General features: G+C 36.8%; 1 protein-coding gene across 4 annotated transcripts in view; it reads left to right on the forward strand.

The window, feature by feature from the left end:
- Positions 1-27,865, forward strand: part of LOC123314392 (CUGBP Elav-like family member 1) — a 746,764-nt gene that overhangs the window by 360,224 nt on the left and 358,675 nt on the right. Inside the window, exon 3 of one of the 4 annotated variants that reach the window (XM_044899672.1) lies at positions 10,116-10,152. The exons of the other annotated variants lie outside the window; for them this stretch is intronic. Coding sequence (XP_044755607.1) covers positions 10,116-10,152 — 37 coding nt within the window. The remainder of the gene's footprint in view (positions 1-10,115; positions 10,153-27,865) is intronic. 4 annotated transcript variants of the gene reach the window in all.

A 27,865-nucleotide genomic window follows, 5' to 3' on the forward strand; every position in this document is an offset into this window, starting at 1 on the left:
TTCTCTGAGTTTTGACCCGGTATAAGGGTATAGGCAGTCGTCATTTACTACGGTTGCTCTGTTGAAGCTGAATTTCTTCATGTAGCGAGCTTTTGAGATCTCTACCCAATCGGCTGTACCCATCGTCGTGATGGGTGTAATGTTTTTTTTAGGCAACTCCGTAGCTTTTTCTGCGGCTTCTTCGTCTGAGGATGAACTTTCTTTACGCGCGCGTTCTTGGTTTGGAGGTATTTATGGGGACCGCTACCGGCTTTGCACTTTCTGCAAATGTGCGGGATTTCTGTTCGGCAATCTGTTTTGCAATTCCAGCAAAACTAGGGGAATGAAGCGCTTTGTTTTCATTAACTTCCTCTCTCAAGAGACGTATCTCCCCGACCAACTGAGCCAAGGTTTCAGTCAGTTTATTTATTTGAGCCTTAAACTGCCCATTCTCTTCTTTGAGCCACACAAGCTCCTCTGCTTCTCCATCGCTGAATTCTTCAGTGTCCGTAGCTTCCATGTAGGAGCTAGGAGCTCTCATTGTCTGAGACCTCCGACATGGCTTTTTGTCTGTATTAAACTATATGAGGTATTTCGAATAATAATGAAATATTTGAAATCCTCACTACAATATTACTATACAGCTATGTGGCTAAGTTATATATTTTCTATACTATCAGAAAAATAAATCGACTCACCAGTGATATCTGTGGAACCAACGATCTTGGAGACGATCTGGACTCAACACAGAGACAAAACACACTGAATAGACTGGATTTGAGCGAATTTCCGCTCTATAATACATACACATATAGAAAAACTTTGGATGTTTTATAGACGGAATCAAAAATTCCGTAGCTTCGCTAGTGTACACTTTCAATTCGACTTTCTCTTCCACTTTCACTTCTACAGCACTATGAAATACGTCTGCTCTAGTCGAGGTCTCACTCGACACTGTACCATTTTTATAATGTTGGGCTGATCAACATCGTCACGTTCCTTTTCTTATTTTGACCATCTTTTGCCGAACCCTTTTGTGAGACATATATAATTTTCTCCATAATTAGTCCCAACAGTAATTTGACTTATTGGAAGAGATAGCAGGAATATGGACACTTTTTCCTCAAAAAATCCTTTATTTAAAAATTCTCCGACGTAGTAATTTGACTGTTATCATGCCACCTGATCAGTACTAAATTATTTTTAGAATTTCTCTCAACACATGAGATGCATCACGTTGTTGCTTTGTAATATCACTAAATGGAGCATTTTCGATTCTTTCCGATCATATAGTGCTAATACATAAATATTGTTTGCTTCAAGAGTTTCCAACAGTGGTAGTGAGTTGAAAAAATTATCCACAAAAACTATTGACTTTTTGGGTAAATAGCCAATACAAAGAGTTTCAATTACACTAGAATGTAAAGTTTTTCTTTCAATTCTGTCACCCTTACCAATAGGTATTAAATTTCAACAAGTAACATTCAGGAGTATATATTATATATTCTTTTGAAATAGAGTGTTACAAAACTTTTACAATCTGAAAACAATGAAGCGTGTGTAAAGAAATGGCAACAAGAGACAGATCCTAAAAACCTGTTCCTCGTCCAGATCTCAGTGTAAGCAGAGGAGAAATGACAACGGGTTACCCTACATATATTTGTATGATACATGAAAACAGAGATGAAAACTTCAGAAAAAACTCTCTGTTTGCCCGTATAAGTGGAATGATAGTGAATTTGTGGGAAGAATAAGCTGAAATTATTATATTGAAGGACATCTTCTTCATAGAGCAAAATCCAAAAACTTCTTCACCCTTCTTTCTACTTCAGTATATTCAATCGAATGTCAGAAATACAGCTGTAATGAAGAATTAATCCCCATAACAAATATTTATTCATATTTTATTCATGAGAAAAAAATTCTTGTTGTTTCTAACTAACCATGAAATATGAATCGCATGAGATTTTTGAAAATTCTTTGCAGATATGCTTACCTTCTTTCTGATCGAGAATTCTAACTATTTTCACCATTCCATTAGGACTCTCAAGGGTGGAGACCCAATAGAGGTTCTACCTTCTTGAAATAATAACCTTGATATGCCCCACTTGATGAAATCAACCAGAGACTCAGTCGTCATTATCCCAAATATGTTACCAGTAATTAGGAGAGCGGGACTGGTGAATCGGAGAAGACGATATGGATCTTCAAAGCAAACGGCCTTTCAAGGAAATATTTTCAGCCCGAGATTCAACGTACAAAATGTTATGTAAACATTATGATTCCTCTTACTTCGGAATTCGATTCAGGCTCCACATTCATCACAGATGTTGAACTTTCCGGGAGTAAGAAATTTTATCGAATGAAGGGGTCATCATTCATTCATCTTGATGTGCATATACTGAAATTAAATTGGCTATATGATTCATCAAAAGGAAAACATAATTGTTGTTTTGAAATCGACTTGAAAATGGAAACTACCACGTATTTTGTCTCACAAAATTAAAATCATATTTTTCATAATGGTGCCTGACTGGTTATATTCGACATTGGTTTTTGAAATGACATTCTACAGTTTTGATCATTTGATAGAATGCTTCGTCAAAATAGAACATATTTAAACTCGGAAAATATCAACGAGTGAAGGCTGAAGATGATGATTGGATGATTAATTATTTTGTCTTAAGTAGTCATCAAGTCTTTGAATCAGTTTGATTAAAGATGTATTCATTTACTTTTTCTTTCTCGTTGTCTGCGAGATGAAGAAAGAGTTTTAAGTCAATGGGAAAAATGCCCTACAGTATTGAAGGCTTATTCTTCAGCAAATTTGACACAGAGCCACATATTACTCAGGGGGAGACGGGGTTTTTACTGAGGTTTATACCTAACGTCTTGTATCACGCTCCGAATTGTATGGTATACATTTTCTGACTGACTTTGAGAGAGGGATTTTCCTGTCATGGAATAAAAGTAGTAAATCTTCTCTCGATATTCGTGATAGTAGAAAAAATGGCCACTAAGCATATCACAGACAAGTTATATCCAAGCATTTAAGTAAAATCTTTGTTGGAAATTTCTTTTCTGTTTCTCACTCCTTTCCTAGTGAAATCGAGAGCCACAGTCAAAAATCACTTCTTGGATAATAAGCTTCGAATTGCAATGCTTGTACCGTTTGATAATAATAGGTGCAAAACTGTTCCTGACTTCCATACTTTACAGTGGCTAACTCCCACTACCCTAACTATGTTTTTTGTTCCTTTTTTTTTGGGTCATGTACGGGGTGTTTCATCATGAACTGGACAAACATATATGTTGTGTGGATGACACCAGGAGAATAATTTTTACCTTATGACATATACCTCGTTATCGACGACGTATAAGCGATGATAGAGTGTGTTCAACGTCATCGTTGTGAAATATTCCAAGGAGTGTGGTCAGTTATATATAAACCTCAAAGTAACGGTTTCTGGTCACATCTGAGTGCTCAATTCAGAAAAGGTAAAGATGTTTTACAAAATGGCGGAAAACCTACGAAGTTCGTGAGTTTTTTTCTTGGCTGCCAATTTGAATGACATTTTCTGCATTAACACAATTTTCCGAGAATTTCTGTAAAAATTTTTTTCATAAATCGAACACCACTTTTTTTTAAATGTCTACAGGAAAAAATTGTACCTGAAATTGTTGAAATGTTTCACGGTTTCACTTCCTCCTATACATAAAAGCAGAACCGAAAAATCTTCTTCTTCTCTCGACAAGTTCCAGTTCTCTCATATGTCGTCCCTCAATGGAGAGAAGCTGGTAACCATGGAACAGCCTCTCGGCTATGTTTCCAGTCTCCTAGTATTTGTCTTGGTTCAGCAGGCTGATACCCATCATAACAGCCAAAGAATAGGTGGGCCAAATCACCGAACTTACCACATCTTCATAGGGGAGAGTCTCTAATACCAATCTTATACAGATGGGAGGGACTTAAGCAATGCCCCGACCTAATTCTGATCATAGTCGTGACCACCTTTCTTGAGATATTAATTTCTCTAAACCAAGTCTTACTGCCCGCTTTAATCACCGTCGAATATAACCAACCCTTAGTCAAACCTATATTGCTATATTCAATACCCTAGTCTGTCCAAATCTTCCTCCTGAAACTAGGCCACAACTCGCTCAGATCCCCCCCTAGCCTGGACGTACCGGGAAGTCTCCTGCCCCGGTTAGCCAGCATATCAGCCATATCATTGTGAGGGATATAGGAATGGCTGTCCCAAAAGGAGGACAATCCGTATTCCCATATTTCTCTCCCTGAAAAACATCGACAAGACGCTTACTGGGATGATGTCTATATTGGCATCCATTCTTCCACTTTTCAATTTACTCAGGGCCCCGAAAAATCAGATATGATAATTGCTTTTTGGACTCTATTATGATATGGACCGTTCTATTTATCGCATATATCTCCGCAGAGAATATGGACCAATGTTCCGGGAGCTTTCCGCATGTCTTCAATGCCCATGCCGGAATCCAACCGAATCCAGGTTATGCGACTTGGACGCGTCTGTATAAACCTAAAGGAACCCAATGAACTTCTCACTCAGCGAACAATTTAGCATTGAGAAGTTTTGAATACAAACCCTCTTTCAGATCAGACTGATAAATTTCCACCCTCTGGGTTCTGACGCCCACGTCCGTTAGAAAGTAGGGTAGAGAGGAGTTCTGCCAGATAAGATCACTCTGACCTTCCAAACTCTTAAACGCCTGTATATACCCCGGTATGAGTTGGTTGAACCAGAGGGCGTCCAGTACGTACGAATTCTCCAACAGCCGACGCAGGGGGTGGAGAGAGAATCTATGTAATTTCGTCACATATTTAAATGATAGCCATAATTTTCTATATTTCAAGGGCAACTCACCACTTTCTGCGAGCAGGACATGGGAGCGGACTTCATTAAGTTCTAATGGCAGCGTACTGGATTTTATCTAGCTTTTGTAATTCCACTTTGGCACATCTACCATACAGGATGCCGCCAAAATCCAGTGAGGGTCTGATTAGACCCTTATAGATGTTTAGGAGGGTGTTAGGGTAAGAACCCCAGGATAGTCTGCATAGGCTTTTGATAATCCTGCACTGAGCGGTAGCCCTGGCACAAATGTTGTCTATATGGTCACCCCATTTAAGCTTCGGCTAGAATGTGGCCCCCAAATATTTCGCTTGTTGCATCCATGGAAGGGGCTGATCGTCGATTCTGATCTGACCTACTGCAGGTGGTGTGATCCATCTGGAGAAAATAACAGATGACGATTTGGCGGCATTAATTTTAGATTACGACTAGACATCCATGTGTACAAATTATTTAAGAAGTTATTTAACCGTTCCACAATATCACCAACATCCCTTCCCGAGCTCATAACAACATAGTCATCCGCATATTGAATTAACTCAATGTCTTCCGTCAATATTTCTGGAATACAGATCAAACAAGGGAGGGCTCAGCGGCGACCCTTGTATCAATCCATTCATGATTTCCTCACAAAACTCCTCATCAGTAACTCCCCTGATGGTGACAACTCTCCTCCAAAAAATCTGGTAAATCAAATTTGAGATGTTCCTGGGCACCCCCGCATCAATAAGATCCCACCAGAGGATATTCAGGTCAACACAATCATATGCGCCAGAAATATCCAGGAAAACGGCCACCAAAAATTGTTTTTGTTTAAAAGCATGATATATGTGGGCTGTCAAAAGTGTGTGACAGTCGGAGATTGACCTGCCTCTGCAAAAACCAAAGAATCGTGGCGAACCAAGTCGGGCCTCAATAGTCTCGATCCTCGATTCTCCCCTTCAACTTTTTTTCCAGAATCTTAGTTATACACGGGGAAATGGTAATTGGGCGATAACTTAGGGCGACCTTAATGGGGAGACCCCTCTTAAGGATGTGGACCACGAGAGACGTCTTCAAGGCGACTGGGGGAGACTCCCAGTCTCCAGAAGGCCATTATACAGGTCCAAGAGATCTTGGCTGAGATGGAGAGGTGAGCAAACATCCCATAATCCACTCCGTCCAATCCAGGAGTGGAGTTTTTCTTCACCTTCAATACGTATTGTAGTTCCATGAGGAAAAAGGTCTCATAAAGGCTCTCATATTCCAGCCTCAGTCTCGGGGGTGGTCATGGGGAGAAAGTCTACTTAATATGTCCCTGCAGCATTGATCCGAAACACAATTTCCTCCAAGCCCTTGGGGGTTACCCGAAAATTTCTTAATCGCCTTCCAAAAATGATTGGTGTCCCGAATCGACAAATTCTCCGTGAACTTTCGAAATGATTCTTTCTCTATTCTTCTTTCTAATCATACACCTGGTTTTCGCAGTCTGCTGTCTGAGCAGCAGAAAATTTTTCATTGTGGAGTTCCTAGTATATTCTGCCGAACAACTTTTCCATTGAAGAATCTCCGCCGCAACCTCGTCGTCCCACCAGGGTACATTGTGCCAGGGTAGATTCGATTCTTCTATCTCGAAGTAGACTTGTCCGCTGCCTTTTGTATGGTGTCAACCAGTTCAGAGAATTCTTTTATCTGTCGATCATTCATCAGTTCAACTAGGCTCCGGATGAACTGTGTCCACTCAGTTTTTTTGATGTTATACATGCGAAGAGACTTTCTGTTGATGGGCAGTGCAGTGAAGCTATCATGGACCTCTGTACATATTGGGAAGTGGTCGCTGGGACCAGAATCTGGCATCACCGATCATGAACACTTTGTTGTCATGTCTCCCGCACACATGGACAAGTCTGGTGCACTGGGATTTTCATGAGGGCGCGTACGTCTTGTTGGCGTATCCTCATTGAGGAGGATGAGATTGCTATCTCTTAATAGAGACTGCACCTCAACCGGGTTTAATATACCCGAACCCCACGAGGGGTTTTGTGCATTACGGTCTTCCAATATTAAAGTCAGAGCATCATAGCAACTTGTTCCAGAAAGGTATGTCTTAATGGGACATCTGGGGGAACATACATATTAATGATCTTATATCCATCACACCTTATGCTTATGACCAAGACCTGTACCCCGTCAGGTAACATGCGTCCCTGTACACTGACTTCATCATAATCCAAACCATTTCTCACTGCAGTGACCAAGCCACCATAGCCATCATCCCTGTCATCCCTCAAAAGAGAGAAACCGGAGATGGAAACATTACAGTTCCTTCCCAGGAATGTTTCACTAAGCACGATAATATCCGGGCTTGTGTCTCTAATGAGGATTTTTAGGTCATCAAAGTTTGAGAGGAGAGATCTGATGTTTCATTGCAGAATCTTAATCATCTTATAAATAAAAGAGATAACAATATCGTATAATACATTTTAAATTTATTCTATATGACCTATTGTTTGAGATCACAACCAGAGAGGTTATCTACAGTAGTATTTAAGGAAACTCTGTTAATTAATAGAATCTATTGGGTAGAAGAGGACGGACCATGTTTCAGGAAACCCTCGTCATGAGTAATAATCATTCTATTATTGCTATTATTTTCATAATCTGTATATTCAATTTGAATTGACTGGTCATTCTGGCATACGGATATCTGTCTAGCCTGTGAGGGGATTTGTTGCCCGGAGGAATAGATTGGAGAGATGGGAGAGATTGGGGGATTGACTTTGTACCCTGTTAAGTTAATCAAGTTTATAAAATTATGGGGGACAGTAGTCTTTGAGAGATGAGGCACGCATGCTTCATTATGCCTCTTTATTGTATCCTCCCTGAGGAGGAGCTCTTCTTTTAGATTTTGGGCCTGTCGCAGGCTTATCATAATATCAGTCTTATTATGATAAGACTGATATTATGATGAGCCTGCGATAGGCCCAGGCGTATTATGATACGCCTAGGCTTTTTCAATATGACTAGGCGAATTTTGAAACTAACAAAGTAAATGAAAATCGGACAATATGACTGATTATTTAAGAGGTGTTATAATACGCCTGACGCTTCTTAGTCTTATTGTTATTGTACGTGATGTTTTAAGAATTTGACCGTATAAATTCGTCGTATTATAAAACAACTGGCAGTGTACCAGGCAAATCATAGAAATCCCTTATGAGACAAAAAATAAATAATTATAGGTTTTGATTATTTATTGCAACATGGTCCACCCTTATCACATTTAATATGGGATTTGAAATCAAACATCCGCTTCAGCTTCCCAGAGAGGCTATCGACTCTGCTGACTTTATAGTATTCTTGGATGAGCTATTTGATTAGTTGAATGTATCCAGAGCTTTGACATCCACTGCTCCACCCTTAATGAGGGCGGTTAGTATTCAAACAGAACACAATGTTTGTTGGGAGCATGCGATAAAAATTTTCAACAGTATATCATTTTATTGCCCTCGAAAGAAAAGATCCGTTGTGGTGCACACAATGTGTCAATATAGTGACAACATTGAAAGCCTTCCTCTACTTAAGGCAAAAACTGTTCGATTATTATCACTTTAAATATATTCTCACTGGGGCTTTCAATCAAGATTGTTTAGAAAACTTTTTTGTGTACATTAGAGTACATAGAGTAAGAAATAGTAACCCAAATGTTGAACACTTTATTTCATCCTTCAAAACTTTAGTTATTAATAATTTGATGCCAGTGCCTTCCTAGGGATATAACTATGAGGAAGATAGAACAGAGAGTTTTTTTTTTATATTGAAATATTTTTACTTTCAATTTGATTTCCTATCAACAATATTATTATTCTTTATTATAATTTTTGTTGTACGAAAATATATGACCTATTGACATTTTACCTCTGCTCATATATTTTTTGTCATAATTACCTATAGCTTATGTATTTCCATATTTGTTTTCTCTGGTGGAAATATCAAGATATGTTTATTTTTCATGAGACAAGTTTTTATTTCTCCTCAAAATTCGACGTAATAATTCATATTATTCGATCGACGTCTAAAATGCCGGTAAATGAGCTATTTTAAATTTCGCGCCTTGCGATTTCAGTTTTCTGTTATACCGACATTACTCCCGGTTAGTTGGGTGGCAGCCGCATGAGGGCGCCGAGGCGGAATAAACTATGTTTTTCACCGTAGAACGTGATATGAGTGTCAGATCTATTCTACTCTGTAATCGGTGATTCCTGCTCTACCCGCACTTCCTGTCGGCGCAGACGGTGTTCCTCTGCATTCCCCATGTACTTGCGTACAGTTCTCGCCGTCCCCAGGAGTACCGGCTTCTGCCTGACTATATAGATATTTTCGTCCAACTGAAATTTCCTGAAGTTCTCAGTAGTTTCTTCGGTATCAGGCCTGTAGATGAAATGATAATAATCATTAATATTTCAATGCGATTTTTTCCACTTGAAGGAATAATTCCTAGTCGTACACTTTTTTCTGTCAATCAGTTTTGTTACCTACTAAAAAGTACTCGTTTTTTTACATCATCTCATTGATACTCATCTTATCATAATATCATTATAGAAGTAGAGTGATTTATTTCTTCTTATTTCAAATTCTTTCTGCTAAAATTAGTATGTAGTAATTCGAATAAAAAGGTTTCTTTAATCTGAAAAAATATAAAGGGTGTCATATACGAACTAGTAAAATTAAAAAAGTTGAGAATATTTCTATCGAAACCCAAAGTACAGACCTAACAAACAATGTTGACTCTTTATGCGTTATTCATTATACTCGCCTGCAAATATATATCTATAAATATATACATATAATAAATATATCTATTATGTTTTATTCGTTTCGAATCTATTCACTTGATTTTATACTTTATCCCGACAAAACCTACCCTGTATATGTAAATTGTAAGCACAACATGTTGGAGTAGAAGCTGAGAACAATACGTTCAAATGAGGACCAAATATTAAAATTTCATAGTCTACTTGAAAAATTTTTCGAACGCACTCTTGTAAATAACTTACTAAGGTTAACAGCCAGTTTCAGAACCAATTTTAAAGTCTTTTCCATTTTTGAGTATTCTTCAATCATTCTGAAAATGAAACTAAAGAAATCTTTAAAACTGAAGGAACTTTGGAAGTGATCATGAAACTGGATGTAGGTAACCTCGATGTGGAACAGTTTCATAAAAAAATCGCTCACACAAATAATTATTTACCCTTTTTTTTTCAGGTGAGTTCCCTCAGTTAATACATTGCACCGATCTGTGGTGAGTGAATATTTGTCCAATAACGTTACAATACTCAATTTTTTTTTGATTTCTACATTTCGAATTATGAGGCGATGTTTTGTTTTTTCAAATAGATATAAACTACTTAGTATTGTATTTGAATTTATTCAACGCTCAAATGTATCATGCAATATCATCAAGGAAAATCCAGTTCCGGGTAAACAAAACATTATGAATTGTTCGAATCCTCGAAACGACTCTTTCAATATTTAAAAAGACCACAAAAATTAAATTGAGGCGTCCGCTTTAAATTTTTGCGCAGACAGTTTTGCTGCATACATTTTCAAAGTAAGTGTGAAATCTTCAAGAACTTCGATTCCTGAAAGTGGTTTGAAGTGACTTTTGGTGATATATAAATTATCAAAACTTTTTAATATATAATTATTTTAACATTATTCAGTAATTACTATTTACATACATTGAAGCTCGTTTTTATATGCAGACGATTTCAGTTTGTATTTTCAAGATACGCTCTCGTAATCTCCAGAAAAAATTGAAGCCCTTCATGTACATAACTGATTATCGAAATTGTTATTGCTTGTATATTGTTGTTGAATGTTTCAGTGAAAGAATTTAAAAAAATTGGTTTGATTTCATTTTTATTGAAACAATTATGTAGGTACGTGTTTTCAAAATGAAAAATGTACAAAACAAATATAACATAAATACAAAATTAAAAGAAAGAAACTACATAAACTGCTCAAAATGTCCTCCATTTTGGTCTGAACATTTCATTTCTCGTTTCAGAATATCCCGAACTGCTTTTCGAATTACATTCGGATTGTTCTTTATTTTCTGGCTAGCTCCTTCTATTTTCATAATAAGCTCATCATGAGTATTGATCCCAGAAGAATATACTGGTGATTTCAAGTAAAACCAGACATAATTATCCACGGAATTGAAATCGGGGGACCTTGTAGGCCATCGGGCCTCCCCGATCAATCCATGAATTACCAAAATTGTTCTTCACTAAGTCTCTAACAATAAGACTATAATGAGACGATGTACCATCGTTCTGAACGCACATGCCAGCAGTATTAACAAGCTCATCATGAAGTAAAACTGGTAGCATAAATACCAGGTTCGCCAGTTGATCGAGCAGGTAAAATTTAGGGTCCTATTAATTCATTATCATAGGCACCGCACCATACGGTTACGGAAAATTTATGTTGTGAATTAGAGTGTTTCCTAAGAACATTGTTAGGAATTAATTGATATCAATAAAAAACGCTGTTGGATGTGCTATATTTTTATTTTAAATTTTTGGGAAATTTACAAAAATTCAAAATCATGCTCAACAAATAGAGCTTTGTCTAGGACGAAAAAGTATATGGTTATCGTCAATACGTCAGAGGTGTTATTTCTGTTCAATACGTTGATTGTAATTAATGAAACTGTTTACAAAATAAGCTGAAATATTCCATATTGAATGGCATCTCGCACTCCAAAATTCATAATCCACTCCTCGAAAAAAAAAATCCAGAAAGTCTTCTCCAAGTTACCCGAAAATTTTATCTGGAATAAAAAAACAAAAGCGGAAAAATGTGACATAATACTTTAAATACATTGAATTTATACAGGGTGTTTCATCATAAACTGGACAAACATATATTGTGGGTAAATGACACCTGGTGAATAACTTTTGCCTTATGACATAAAACCCGTTTTCAACGCATAAGCGAGATATGGGGTGTTCAACGTCTTATTTGAGTAATATTCTAGTGAGTATGGTCAGTTATGTAAAAATCTCGAAGTAACGGTTTCCGGTCACATCGGAGTATTTTTGAGTGCTAAATTCTGAAAAGATGCGAAATTCTTCTCAAAATGGCTGAAAACCTTCAATGTTCGTGATTTGTTTTCGTTTTCCAAATCGAATTTCATTTTCTGAATGAACACAACTTCCGAACAATTTCTGTGAAGAAATTTTTTCATAAATCGAATAGAACTTTTTTTTTACATGTCTACAGCGGAAAAAAAATTGCACCATAAATTGTTGAAATGTTTCCCGATTCTACCTCCTTATATATAATAACTAACACGAATATGGAAATAGAATCGAAAAAAATCATCCGTTTCGTTACTGCAGCCGTCCAAATATTTCGTAGGAACCTCTAACATAATGAAAAAAAAAATGGTTGGACTTTGAGGCCCAAAAGTTTGAAATTGAGCTGTCGAAACATTTCAGATGGTAATAGGAATTTATCACCAAAAAAAATTTTCGATTGAGCTTTGTTGGGAGTCGAATTCGAGACTTTGTGGCATTAAGACGGAAACACATTATTAAAACGCGACGCGAACTGACGCATCTGGAACGGGTGCATTCTACGCGCGTATTTCGTTAAATCGAACGCATATGCATACGGCCATTACTAACACATTTGAAGCACGTATGGCGCTTCGTGTCCCATTTTTATACTCTATAATTTCTGCTTGAAATGTTTTGTTATTTGGCACTCTTTTATCAGGCCTTTCTTGCTCTTTTTTTGCTTCTAGTCCAGTTCAATCACAAAAACCACAAAGAAATATAATCTCAGCATATTCCTCAAACGTACGTAAACAAATATTCAATTTTCATTGAGGAATTAATCAAATATTGAATGAGAATACCACATAAATTGGCAACTAAGTCATCGAAATCATGGCCGACAGCAATCCATGGCAAACTATGAAAAACTATGAAAAAAAGAAAATTTTTAAACCTTTCTCCGGAAATAATTGAAAACCCAGCAATTGAAATCAGCAATAGATTTCAATATTTGGACAATGATACCAATACTGAAAACACTACACAAACAACACCAACTTTAAAAGAACTTCTTTTAGAGTTCAATGAAATGAGTAGAAAAATCTTTATTAATGTTATTCACAGACGTATGGGGCGACCTCTAAATTGCTGTAAATATAATGATATTTTCCCCGCTTATACTTATTTCTAGAGACTCACTTTCACCCAGAGTCATTACCTTGTAGATATTCTTAATTTTATTATTTACGTTAACTAGGACACCATCATTGTGGTTCAATAATCCTTCACTGAATAAAGTTTGGTATCCACTAATATTGAAAATTTCCAAATTATTTAATTGAAAGGTTTCTGTTGAAACTAGTATATCAAATTTTAATGAAAGATTCTCCATCAACACTAATAATTCATTTAAATTTTTTGCTATGCTTCTAATATTCATGTAAAAAATTTTGGAGTTCTCCATTTCTACCACTGTGTTTGAAAGTGCAACATATAGCGTGTCCCATTTGTAGAACACCGAGTTTTCTCTTTATCCCAGAGATGGTAGTTAATTTCTATGATCTGTTACGAGTGAAAAAAAAATGTTTCGAATTATCTCCAATAAGAGACAAGATATAGCGAAATATTCGGAATAGATTCCAGAAAATCGATGCCTAATCAAGATATCTATGATGTGCCTTCTGGAATTTAAATATTTCGACAATAAAACAGGGGTCCTTTGAGATTTTTCCTCTTATAGTTATCGAGAGGCTCTTAGTGAGCATCGAATTAGGGACATCCTGTACATAAGCAATGTTTGTTGGTCAAAAGAAAAGATATTCCCTGTATCTGTCGCATTCTTACCGCCATGAAGCGGTTACCAAAAAAACATACCACTCACGTCACGTACGCAATTTTTCGATTAGTTCTAGTTCCAAGTTTTGCATTTCCTGGACTTCGCCCTAGAAACGGGACTAATTGGAAAGGAACACTCTCTGAATATTCGATCAAGGGGCATGACGTGACTGAATTCTTCATTGTGGAATACATCTCGGTCTAGAAACAGGAAAGTTGATCTTCAATTGAAGTCTTCTGCTATCTTGAATTCCAAAACTGAGTGTATAAAGAGGAATTTGATATTTAATAATTCAAAGATCAAGAGGAATTCATACCACGAGAATTTCTCGCCATCAGCATTAGCCGTAAGGTTTGAAAGTCTACCAGAATGTGGAGTGTTGGCAGAATAATTAAACGAATAAATTAATAGTTTCCACTATCGTCGAAATGATGGCAGCACTTTACGAAATTCTTTTTTCAATTTCAGCCGGTTTCGAATTGTAGCCAATTGCGAGAAATTTTCGAAAATTTTTTTATGCGGAAATTCATTGAAAAAATCATTTCACCCCGGAAAGTGAATAACATAAAAGAACATTTGTTCTGCAGCCAAAAAATTGTCTATTTCTGACTGACGAACTGATTGAGTTGAATTATAAAGAAAATCCCATATAGATTACTGGTTTCTGACTTAAGATATACCTTTTCGCTTCTTGAACTGACCACTGAAACGGTATAGATCCCCCTTAAGGCCAGCTACATGGTTCGAACGGATAAAAATAATTATCCACCATTCTGTGTTACGTTCAAAATAAGCGAGCTGGACACATAATTTACTGTTTGCATTAATTGACACTATGACTGATCAAATTAATTTTTTGTTCGATTTCAAAAGCCAGATGTTCGAAAATATGCATTCAATCTGATACGGCTCTCATATGAGTTTGCTTTTTTCTCGTGTTCAAAATAAGTGGTCAAGCCTAATATTCATCTCATTGCATTCAGCGACCAAATGACATGATTTCAGTATTTTTTGTAAACATTGAAAATTCCGATCTTATCTGATTGGTCATTCGATTAGACAAACTAGATTGATTCCATCAAAAAATGAAATAAGATAATTCATTGTCTCGCCTATTTGTTGATATTTCGGTTCATAGATCTGGCCATCTAAGCTCTCAGTATTAGTATTAGAAGTATTAGATTTGGAGAATTTAATTTCTTTCGAGGGAATATATATAAATATATTAGTCATTTTTTTGATAACGTAAATCAGATAATAATAACTGAGTAGGCTGTACTAAAGGTTACGGGTCAAATGACCATCTTCAAGCAATTAAAGTCTTGATAGAAAAGTCTGTGGAATACAACAGACCCTTAACCTTGGTATATGTCGATTGTCACTAAGCATTCGACACACCAGAATTAAAATCAATAATAGCAGCATTGGAGAAAAGTAGAATAGATTACAGATACACAAGACACATAAGAATATATACACAAAAATGCCACCACAACTGTAAACCTTCACAAGACAAAGAGTAAAATTAAAATAGGCAGAGGAGTCAGACAAGGAGCTCAATTTCGCCTAAACTATTCATAACAGTTCTCGAGCACGCATTGAAATCACTGTCCTGTGAAAATAGAGGCATCAATGTTGATGGTGGAAGGCTAACACACCTTAAATTCGCAGATGATATCGTTATTATATCGGATAACACCGGCGACTCAAAGCGGATGCTTGAAGAATTGGTACAGGCCTCATTCAAAGTCAGTCTTCAAATTAATGCAAGTCAAACCTAAATAATGACAAATCTTGTACTTGCTCAAAACATTACATTAGTCGACTCCGAGATAAAGGAGACACACTTGTACAAATACCTCGGACATAAAATACAAATCGGAAAGAACAACCAAACACACGAGACACAGCGTAGAATAGTTTTGAGTTGGGCCGCTTTCGGAAAACTACGAGAGACTTTTAGAAGTGATATACTCATATGCTTGAAGAAAAAAGTTTGTGAGAGATACGTGTTGCCGGTAATATTATATGGCGCAGAAACTTTAACACTGACAAAAAAGTCAGCAGAAAAACTAAGAAGAGTCCAAAGAGAAATTGAGAGAGCCATGTTCGGAATAACTAGAAGAAACAAAATACTTAACAAAACCATCAGACATATAACTAAAGTTGAGGACGTAGTTGAAAACGTAACTAGAATGAAGTGGAGATGAGCAGGTCACATAGCCAGATCATCAAATGAAAGAAGGATGTTAGTTGTTGCGCCCACCAAAGTAGCGTAACACTGACATGGCACATACATGACAAAGGCGATGCACAATAATAACTGAACCTTCACTCAGATGTGCAATATCTGAAAATTAATGGATTGCCTTTGTCATGTATATGCCATGTCAGTGCTACGCTACTTTGGTGGGCGCTCCCACTTGAAATGTCGACCACGAGAGGACAAACGTAGCGTATAGGCCGACTATGTGGATGCGACGATGATTCCTCGATGAAAATAAGCAGGGGTAGTTCCTATAATTTTTTTTTCGAAATTGACTTCCTTTCCAAGATACAGACAGCCCTTGGAAGGCGATGAGGAGTTGACAGTTTTCAATTTTTTCACGGGTTCTAAACAACACTGAGCCATAAAAGTCTACATAATATGAAACACTAAGTAGATGTTACCCACACAATTTTAGAAGATTTCATAACTTTATTATTGGGGTTTGAAAATAACAACCCTTATAACTTTCCTTCAAAAATTGATTTTTTTCACAAAATGCCTCTCATTAACCCACTTGATATGGAAAGTGTAAGAAAGATGAAGAGAGCACGTAAATATTTTATAATCTTCCAGCTAAACGATTCCTCCATAATTGTTTGAAATACATGCTCTGATACCAAGTGTTTTTATTGTGTGTATTTTGAATTTCACAGATCAACATCATTAACATACATAAACAGGGATTCATATTTCATGCAAATCAAGTTCATATAATTTCGAACGTGAATTCTGAATTCTATTCATGCTAGCTTCTGGTTATCTCATAACAATAAATCCAATATTTTTCAAATCTAAATAGAAAACATGCTTGATTTATTCCTGACTGTTTCACCTTGATCGATAAATATGATAGTATGAAGTAATTAACAAAATATGAATTTTTTTTTGGTTTTATAGCGGAAGTTGTTGTCAATCACATTGAAAAACAGATAATGTTATTTCCTTTTAAAGACAGTATAATTGCATGGAAACGATATGTCGACGACATTTTTTTGCATCTGGTATGGTACAAAGGAAGAACTTGAAGAATTCTTCTCAACAATGAACAATAAAGTTCACATTAGAACAGGCAATATCCAATACTTTTAATTTTCTTGATCTGACAATATCTCTCAATGAAAACAATGACCCCTTTTTTTAAATTTATAGAAAACCCACACAAACCGATAGCATTATACCTTATACCTTACCATTCACCATCAATGAAGAGAGCTTCTTTTAATTTTTTATTTCAAGAACTCTTAATGTCCCCTTATCCCCTGACAGCTATAAAAAATAAAATACTGAAAATAACCAGTATACAAAGGAATACATAGGCCAAATATACTTTTCAATAAAAATGAAAGATGATAATGAAGAAAATATACCCCCATATTACAAAAAGAAACCTACAGTCCCTGGCCATATTATTAGACGCATTGATTCGATGCAAAATCTCAATATTGAATTATTAAATTGAATGTATATGTTACATACCGTCTGTTCCGATATTCCTGAACAGTACTGTCAGTATTTCAGAGACGATGCCTATTGGCCCAGTCGTTCGAGTTCTGTTATTCGATTGCTGGCCAGTAAAACCAGCAATATCGGAACAGGCCCATATACTTCATCTGTAAACGGTTTTCAGATATAATATATCATATTCAATAAAAAATATTGATTTATTGATGATTAAACATGAAATTCTAATATTTTGCTGAGCCACCCTGTGTAGCTATGAGAGCTTCATACTATAAATGCAGAATTGTTCGGTTTGCTGCATTCGAGGATGATGATTTCATATGTGGATTATCGAAATAACGTCCGAACCTGCAGAATGCAAGACGTCCACTGGAAGACATAGTACTGATTCATACTTAAGTACTAATACTACAACATCAAAAATAAATGCCAAATAGTACAATTTAATGAGAGTCGTAGATTGTTCGGTATTCACGTAAGTGGTTCAATTAATTTTCGAACGACCCACGTACTTGCACCGTTCTTTACGTGAAACCGCATATTCTCGGAACATTTATTATAAAAAATAGACTAAAAAGACATTTCCATAAACAGTATGATTTTGGATGCCAAAGAGTGAATTTAGTAATTGCCGCCGTCGCATTATTAATCGTTCTCATTCGGAAGATAAATCAAACTCAGTGTCTCAGTCACCATAAAATTATAGACGAATTTTCTCGTACTTTAACAACCATCAATTGGTATTTACATTAAGTGCTTAGTGTTAGTTTTGGACTCTTCGGAGCATCCCTTCAACGTGGCCAGCAGCTGTCATCTTCAAAGGGGCCCCTTCAGCAGTCCACCACAGTCACCTCGTCGAGAAAGAAAGCATCAGAAAAGTAAGTCTGGTGCAAGTACCTCATTCAAAGACTCAAATAAAGTCGTCTTTCTCATATACATATACAGTCCAACTAGTGAACCACTCACGAACTATCGTTCATTGCTTGAGGATTTTCCTCCGGTAAAAGACATTGTTCCTTCGGAGCCGGATACTTCCGGTGTTTTTCTCAGAGTTAGCAAAATCAAGATTTTTTTTCTTTTTTTTTTTCATTCATAAATTTGCACGAACTTCAATGCTTCATCAGATCACATTATATAACGGTTTCAATAATTGATCGCTTTAATAAAGGCGTTAGGTATTACTTTCAAAGGAATTTTTTTTTTTTAAAGATTCCTCTGAAATTCAAATTCATTCCGAAGTCCTTAAAAATTAATCGCTTCTTTGTCGGCCATTTTCTGAATTTCCTCTCCTTGCGCTTTTACGCAAATTAATCTTTGCACGCAAGTGGGCGTTCCTCAAAATCTGCGTGGTCATCAACCAAGACTTTTCCTCGTCAATTGTCAAATTTGTCGCTACATTGTCAAATTCTTTGTTTACAAGAATGGACAGTAAACTGAAAAAACTTCAAGCACTCAGAAATGTTTGTCTTTCTGACATAAATGTAATCAAAGGTCTAGCTGAAAGAGCTATCAAAGAAAAAAGTGTTCAAACGTTGTTCAAAGTTAGATTCGCGCAACTTGAAGAGGTAAAAGAGGAATTTCTCCGAATTCACACAAACATCATAACTCATCTTTCCGCAGATTCCGATGATGATATTAATAATGCCAATATAATTCGGGAAGGCTTTCTAAGTGATTATTACGATATAACTAGTATTCATGTCGACCTTTTCGAGGCAATAAATTCATCAAACAGAAATTCAAATGATTCACAAGTTGATAATTCTTCCAATTCTTCGAGTTCCAATCCACATATAAAATTGCCAAGAATTGAGTTACCTAAATTTAGTGGTGATTACAAATCATTTCCATCATACATCGATTTATTTGATGCTTTGGTTCACCGTAACACATCTTTGAGTGCTGTAGAGAAATTCAATTACTTGTTATCGTCATTGCAAGGCGCACCATCATCTTTAGTGCGGACACTTTCATTGACCGGTGATAACTATATTGTAGCTTATGAAGCTTTAGTGAAACGATACTCAAGCCTTCGTCTTCGAGCTCAAGCTCATTGGGTAGAATTAGAAAACGCACCGAAGGTTAGTTCGGATAATATCAGTCAACTCAGAAAGTTATTGGATACTTTTTCAGAAAATTTAGCAGCCCTTCATCAAATGAAATTTCCCACTGAAAGTTGGGACTTCGTTTTATTGATGATGTTGCTCAAACGTCTTGATCACGCAATTGTTACGCGATTTGAATTGGAACATGGTTCCTCTGCCATTCCGACTTATAAACAATTAATACATTTTCTTGAAAAACATTGTTTAGCGTTGGACACGCTAAGTTTTTCACCTTCGCTCGGCTCAACTAAAGCTAACCGTTTCAGTAATAGTCATAATGTTGATAAGTCCAATAACAAAGCATCTAGTTCGCGAACTACTGCCCTCTTTGTTAATGACTCCTCATCCAAAAACTGCGCATTTTGTAATGGGGAACATTCAATTTATCGTTGTCATTCGTTTGCTGCGAAATCGCCGAATGAGAAGTATAATTTTTGCCGCTCGTCGCATTTATGCTTCAATTGCCTGAGCACCGCTCATGACGTCCGTTCTTGTCAATCAGTTCACAAATGTAAAAAATGTCAGTCGAAAACCCATCACACGTTATTACACGTTGATAAACCCAAGAATTCCCCCACTCCAGTCAGTAATTCGAGAACTAATTCGGAAAACAATAATTCCGACGCCAAACCCAGTCAACCTATTATATCTGCTGTTTCCACAAATTCACGCACGTCTCTTAATTCATCGAATAACTCTAAAAGTGTACTGTTGTCTACGGCTATGATCGAACTTTCAGATAATCGTGGTAACTTCAAGCCTTTTCGCTGTCTTCTTGATTCTGGAAGCATGACCTCATTTATAACACAGAAAGCTGTTAATAAATTAGGTTTATCGAAATCTCATTTTTCAGTTGAAATACAGGGCGTAAATTCGATGAAATCAAGCCACAGTGCCGGTCGAGTTGTAATATCAATGAGACCTATCGCGAAAGAATCGCCAGTTTTCTATACAGATGCGATAATTCTAACTAAAATTTGCGATAGTTTACCTACATGTAATGTCAATCGCGATTCTTGGTCTCATATAACCAATCTTCAATTGGTTGATCCTCATTTCAATATTCCGGGTAATATCGATGTGCTGCTCGGCGCTGATATCTTCCCAAAAATTTTATTGAATGGTAAAATATCAGGTAACATGAATGAACCAGATGCTGTAAATACAGTGCTCGGTTATATTTTAATGGGAACCGTGCAGACAGCCTCACCGTCTGTTTCGTCGTTCTTCATTCAATCTTCGGAACCAATAAATGTTGAAAATACCTTGAAGGCTTTTTGGGAAGTAGAGGAGGTTCCGGTTATCAACAAACCCACTCCTGATGAAGTTTTTTGCGAGAATCATTTCAAAAATTCTCATTTTCGGGACGAAAGCGGTAGATATACAGTATCCCTTCCGTTTCGGGATGTGAATCCGGTGTTTCCCGGTATACGCGATCTGGCTCTCAGTCATTTTTATTCGCTAGAGCGGCGTCTGTCTAGAAATCCCGATATTAGTGCTCAGTATTTGGATTTCATGCGGGAATATCTCGATCAAAATCATATGGGTTTAGTACCGGACAATGAAATCGATGATGACGCATATTATATTCCGCATCATTGCGTTTTAAAACCGTCAAGTTTAACGACTAAGTTGAGAGTCGTCTTCAACGCCTCAGCTAAGCTGCCCGGTCAAAAATCTTTGAACGATTGTCTTCATACCGGACCGAAGTTGCAACAGGACATTGTTGAAATTTTGATGAATTTCCGTTGCCATTTCTTTGTGATATGCTCCGATATTAAAAGCATGTATCGGATGATTTTGGTTAATTCAAATGATATAAAATATCAGAGAATTTTGTGGCGATTTTCACCTGATGAACCCGTTCGTGATTATAATTTGTTAACTGTCGTTTATGGAATATCCAGTTCGCCATATTTAGCTTTAAAAGTTCTTTTGCAATTGGCGGAAGACGAAGGAGAATCGTTTCCTTTGGCCGCCGAACAGATTCGTAAAGCATCTTACGTGGACGATTTTGTCGGGGGTGCTTCTACGATTGAAGAAGCACGCACTTTAGTCAAGGAATTAATTGCTCTAATGCGTCGTGGAGGTTTCGAGCTTAGAAAGTGGTCCAGTAATGAGCCATCTCTCATTTCAGATTTACCAGAATCCCATCTTTCCACACAACCTCGATCGTTCAATGAAATTCACGAAGCTACTCCACTCAAAGTCTTAGGACTTCATTGGGATCCAACTTCGGATCATTTTTATTTCGAATCCAAATTTATCACGCATAAATCGTGTACTAAGAGAATCCTTCTATCGGAGCTCGCAAAAACCTATGATCCTCTAGGATTTCTAACCCCGGTAACTTTTTTCACCAAATATTTGATTCAAAGATTGTGGGTCTCAGGAATAGGATGGGATGACGAACCCAGTCCTGAGATCATTCGAATTTGGTCCCGGTATTGCTCAGAATTACCTAGCCTTTCAAAATTTAAAATTCAACGGAATTTGTTTCCGTTAAGATCAGCCCACTATGAACTTCATGGGTTTTGCGATGCAAGTGAAAAGGGTTATGCTTGTGTTGTTTTTGTACGTTCTGTTGATTCTGGACAGAACATAAATGTACAGTTTGTATGCGGAAAATCCAAAGTCGCTCCATTGAAACGAATTTCAATTCCTAGACTCGAACTGTGTGGCGCGGTTTTGTTGTCTAAATTGTTGGAGTTCGCACGTCGTTCGCTGGGCCATCGGGTTGAATTCGATAAAATTTGTGCCTGGTGTGATTCAAAGATTGTTCTACAATGGATAAAAAATTCCCCTCATCAATTCAAAACTTTTGTCTCAAACAGAATTGCGTATATACAAGACAGAGTACCTCCCGATTCATGGTTTTATGTGGAATCTAAACATAATGCCGCCGATGTAGGTTCGAGGGGTATTTTTCCTGCCGAATTGTCTAACGACAGTGTGTGGTTTCGAGGATCAGATATTTTATATGCATCTTTGACCCCCTGGTTGAATGTTGAATCGAAGATTACCGATCGCTTAACACCCTCTGAAGAAGACAGAAAATTTGCATTTCATTCTGATATTCAATCTGGTTCGTTCATCGATGATTAAGTGGATAAAGTCTCGTCACTAGCAACTCTACAAAGAATTACTTCTTTTATTTCAAGGTTTACATTTAATTGTCAACACCCGACGCGAAAACGAACTGGACCCCTATCCGCCTCCGAACTTTATGATTCTCTAATCATATTATCGAGGAGAACGCAACAAATATATTTCGAAAATGAACTTCAATCTAAAAAATTTTCGAAACCTTTAAGAAAACTGAACGTTTTTCTTGATTCGAATAGCGTATTGCGTGTAGGAGGGAGACTTGAATATTCCTCATTACCTCACGATATGAAATACCCCATTTTATTGCCAAATAAAAGCCGATTTACCACTTTAGTAATCGATCATTTTCATCGAAAATATCTTCATTGTGGTTTTCGTACCACCCAGTTTCTGATATCTCAGCAATTTTGGGTTTTATCCCCTAAACGAGCTGTTAATGCAGTTCTGAGTAAATGTCATAAGTGTTGGCGCACCAATCCGAAGCCATTCCAACCCCCCATGGGAAATTTACCTGTTTCCAGGATTTCTCAAGTGAAACCCTTTAGTCACGTAGGTGTGGATTTTGGTGGTCCATTCACCTTAACTATGACGCGACATCGAGGTGTCAAAACTTGTAAAGGATACCTCTGCTTATTTGTTTGTTTTACCACAAAAGCGCTTCATTTAGAATTAGCGAGTGACCTTTCGTCAGAAACCTTTTTAGCCGCGTTTCAACGATTCATGGCTCGTCGCGGTCGTGTAGATACTTTGTACAGCGATCATGGTACTAATTTCGTAGGTGCCACCCGGGAATTATCATCCCTTCTTAAGAGCGCCGCAGAAAAAGAAGGTATAAAACATTCTCTGATTCCCCCTGCCTCTCTCCATTTTGGTGGTTTATGGGAAAGTGGAATTAAATCCGTGAAAACCCACTTAGCTCGTGTAATAGGACAACAGATATTAACGTACGAGGAATTCTATACAATCCTAACGTTGGTTGAATCTGTATTGAATTCTCGCCCTATCGGCTCTCTCAGCAATGATATTCAGGATATCAATGCTTTAACGCCTAATCATTTTTTAATGTTGGAACCTGTGTCAGTTTTGTCATTACCTGACTTCTCAAATTTAAAAATGAATAGCCTGTCTCGGTGGCAATTGTTGCAAAAAATTCAGACTGACTTATGGAAAAGATGGCACTCTGAATACCTACATACACTGCAACAACGAAGTAAATGGTTCGATTCTAATTCTCAAGCTTCTAAAATCGGCTCACTTGTCGTGATCAAGGATGAAAACACGCCTCCTTGCAAATGGGTTTTAGCTCGTATCATAGAGTTTCATCCTGGACGTGACGGGATACCTAGGGTAGCCACTGTTAAAACTCCTTCGGGAGAATTGAAACGCCCTCTGGTCAAACTTTGCCCGCTACCATGTAATGATCAAATTAGTGAAGTGTGATAGATGAAGCATTGACGTTACATATTTAAATCTTTTTTTTTTGTTTTCCTATTCTTAAAATGCATTGCTGCATTTTCCCGGGCCAGAATGTTCGGTATTCACGTAAGTGGTTCAATTAATTTTCGAACGACCCACGTACTTGCACCGTTCTTTACGTGAAACCGCATATTCTCGGAACATTTATTATAAAAAATAGACTAAAAAGACATTTCCATAAACAGTATGATTTTGGATGCCAAAGAGTGAATTTAGTAATTGCCGCCGTCGCATTATTAATCGTTCTCATTCGGAAGATAAATCAAACTCAGTGTCTCAGTCACCATAAAATTATAGACGAATTTTCTCGTACTTTAACAACCATCAATTGGTATTTACATTAAGTGCTTAGTGTTAGTTTTGGACTCTTCGGAGCATCCCTTCAACGTGGCCAGCAGCTGTCATCTTCAAAGGGGCCCCTTCAGCAGTCCACCACAGTCACCTCGTCGAGAAAGAAAGCATCAGAAAAGTAAGTCTGGTGCAAGTACCTCATTCAAAGACTCAAATAAAGTCGTATAAACTCATATACATATACAGTCCAACTAGTGAACCACTCACGAACTATCGTTCATTGCTTGAGGATTTTCCTCCGGTAAAAGACATAGATAAAACTGACATTTTGTGGAAATGAAATTCAAATATTCTGCTTTTTCTTCGGGCAATACCAGTAAATATAAAAAAAATATCAGTGAGTCTGATAAACTGGCCATGGACTGTATTCTTAACTACAGTCCCTGGCCATTTTGCTGAGCCACCCTGTGTAGCTATGAGAGCTTCATACTATCAATGCAGAATTGTTCGGTTTGCTGTTAACAAACATGACTGCACACTGATAAACAAACGACTAAAACTATTGGAAATTTTCTAGTCAACAACAAAACGAAAACCACACAAGAAGAAGAGAAAGGTGTATATCAAATAAACTGTGCTAATTGTCCTTCCTTTTACATTGGCATGATCACCCGCAATATGAAAAAACGTTTAAATGAACACCGTAGAAAAAACCCGATATCAACATAATGTTGCCATATACATATAATGAATATATATGTTACGGCTAAAGATAGGTGTGAACATAAACTTAAGATTAGCCGGCTAAACTTAGGTTTAGCTTCGGGTATTTGCTAATGTTAGTTTCTTCTATCTTTAGCCAGCTAAACTTAAGTGTATCCACATCCCATCGGCTAAAAATGTAGAAGACTTGAGGGGCGCGAATTTTCGGCAATTAAAAGAATGTAAAGAAATAGTAATACGAGTATAATAGAACTATTAATGCAATGCATTTTTGTATGAATATCACATATTTTAATAGCAGAAAACAATTCTGTCAAGCAGTTGAGAAATTGGAGAATGAACATATATTTGTCTCAACGAATTCTTATTGACGAATCTAAAAATCTAAACGCTTGATGACAATATTCGAGACATGCTATTTTGAATGTAAGGGAAAGCTGTAGTGTTAATGATTGTTTTCCATCTTGTTATTATTCATAATTTGTGGGGAATTGAATGAGCAAAAGGAGATAATGAAGAAAAGAATGATGCCGCGAACTTCTTCATCAAAATACCAAAGGTAAAATTCTAGAAAAATATAGAACTACCCAATCTTGTTTGTAGTTAACCGGACTATTTGGCTGATAAGCTTTACGATAAATGCACTTGTATCCCCCGGGATGATTCATCAAGGGTGGCGACCGGCCGTATTTTGGAACCCGTATGTTCAAAGACTCGGGAAGAAATTTTTAACAAAATCAGCTAGAGAATGTGTTTTCAACTATTTTCATGTTCATAGTTTTTTTGTTTTTTCTTGCGAAAGAATTGGTTGGAAAGAAATTGCAACGTTAGAAACTATTTCGTAATTTTTTCATAAACCCAATTATTGAATGGTAGGGAAAATATACTTTTGTTTACAGAAAAATTTATCTATGTCTAATATCTCATTTCCTTGTGGGGTCATATTATGGTTTTTCACAAATTAGGCTCGATTCGAAGAGCATTAATCTTATAAACAGATGAAAATAACTCGTTAAATGTTGAATTGAAAACCCATGGGCGTTATGTAATACAACCCCAATACATTCGATGCTCTTTTGCATATTTCAATTCTACAAATTTAAACAAAAAAGTGGCCTTGTGCGTTCGTCCTCTCCCATCCGACCATTCATGATAAGTCACACTTCTGTGTGTTCATCGAATACATTTTTAGCCGTTCCGTTTTGGGTAATGTGCACATTAGCCGGCTAAAGATGAAATGCCCTGACGCAGATGATCTATGTTATCGAACTTTAACCGATCCTCGAATATAAACCTAAGTTTAGCCGGCTAATCTTAAGTTTATGCTCACACCTATCTTTAGCCGTAACATATACACAACATAGAATTTGATAACTTGAGAATATTACATAAAGGATATAATTTTTACTAACTGACATTACTAGAACAATTGTAAATCCTAAAAAACAAAGATAATCAACATTTGCTGAATGAACTTTCAGACTTTAACCTTAGAGAAAACAACCTCATTAGAATGCTTAATATCCCGAACATACCCCCTGACATTGAAAACATGACAGCTGACAACTCGAACCGACATTCATTTCTGTTCGAAACTACGTCTTGAAATAAAAAAAAATGTTAATTTTGGAGATCACGTAATAATTTAATTATAAATGCTTCTGAATTTTGTAATTCTAATAGTTGGAGGTATACCCCTTTGTAAGGTGGGTTGATTGCACGTTCTCACCTGTATATTTATAAAATAAGAATTGTACCTTTCAGCTGGCGTGATGATGGTTTAAAAAACCGAAATCGATCGCCAAAGAATAAACTTTTAAAAAAGTGTGTTTTTCTTGCTTATACCTACTAACAAAATATGAAGTTACATAAAATAGTTCGGCAAAATGAATTGTTGAGTAGGAGGTTGACTTGAAAATGCCTGTTCAGGCCATTTTTCATTAGGGTACATCTCTCAATTGAGAATTGTTCAGTGTACACCCCTGAGCGGAGGTAGCTTTTTTGAGTAGCAGGGGGAAATCTTCAAAAAGACAAACCACACCTACTGAAGGGGACAATGTGGAGTTTCTCACTCACCCGAGAACCGCTAGAACCTAAACCTGCTTCTTCATTGATTACGGGCATTCACCTTCAAACCGTTGGTCACTGAATACTTTTATTTCTTGGAGAAAAAAAACTGCCAAATCTGTCAAGAAGAAAGCGAAATAGAAATAACCTCAAACCAAACCGACGGTAAAAAGTCAAAAAGAGATACTCACATTATTTGAATCAGCAGAGAATATATTCACGGAAAAAATTTCTTACAAAAAAAATATATAAACAGGGTGATTCATGAGTCGTTGGCCATAGACTAATGGTGAATGCAGTTCATGCAGGCCTTTCAGAAAACTTGCTTGTTTTGTATCCTAAGGCTATTAGTTTCGGAGATACGGGGTGATTCTCATGAATATTGGCTGAAATTTGCGATAACCATAACTCTGGACAGCAAGGTCCGATTTCTATTAAATTTTATGGGTTTGTTCACTTCAGAATGCTCTTTCAAACAGGTCATGAAATATCAATATTTTCAGGGTAGTACTCAGAATATCATGATTTTTCATTCAAGTCCCAAAATCTATATTTTTTACACCCCTTACAAAAATTTCGTTATTGCCATTAAAAACTGCATAATTTATTCT

This window comes from Coccinella septempunctata, chromosome 5 (assembly GCF_907165205.1).
Source record: "Coccinella septempunctata chromosome 5, icCocSept1.1, whole genome shotgun sequence".
Taxonomy (NCBI): Eukaryota; Metazoa; Arthropoda; class Insecta; order Coleoptera; family Coccinellidae; genus Coccinella; species Coccinella septempunctata.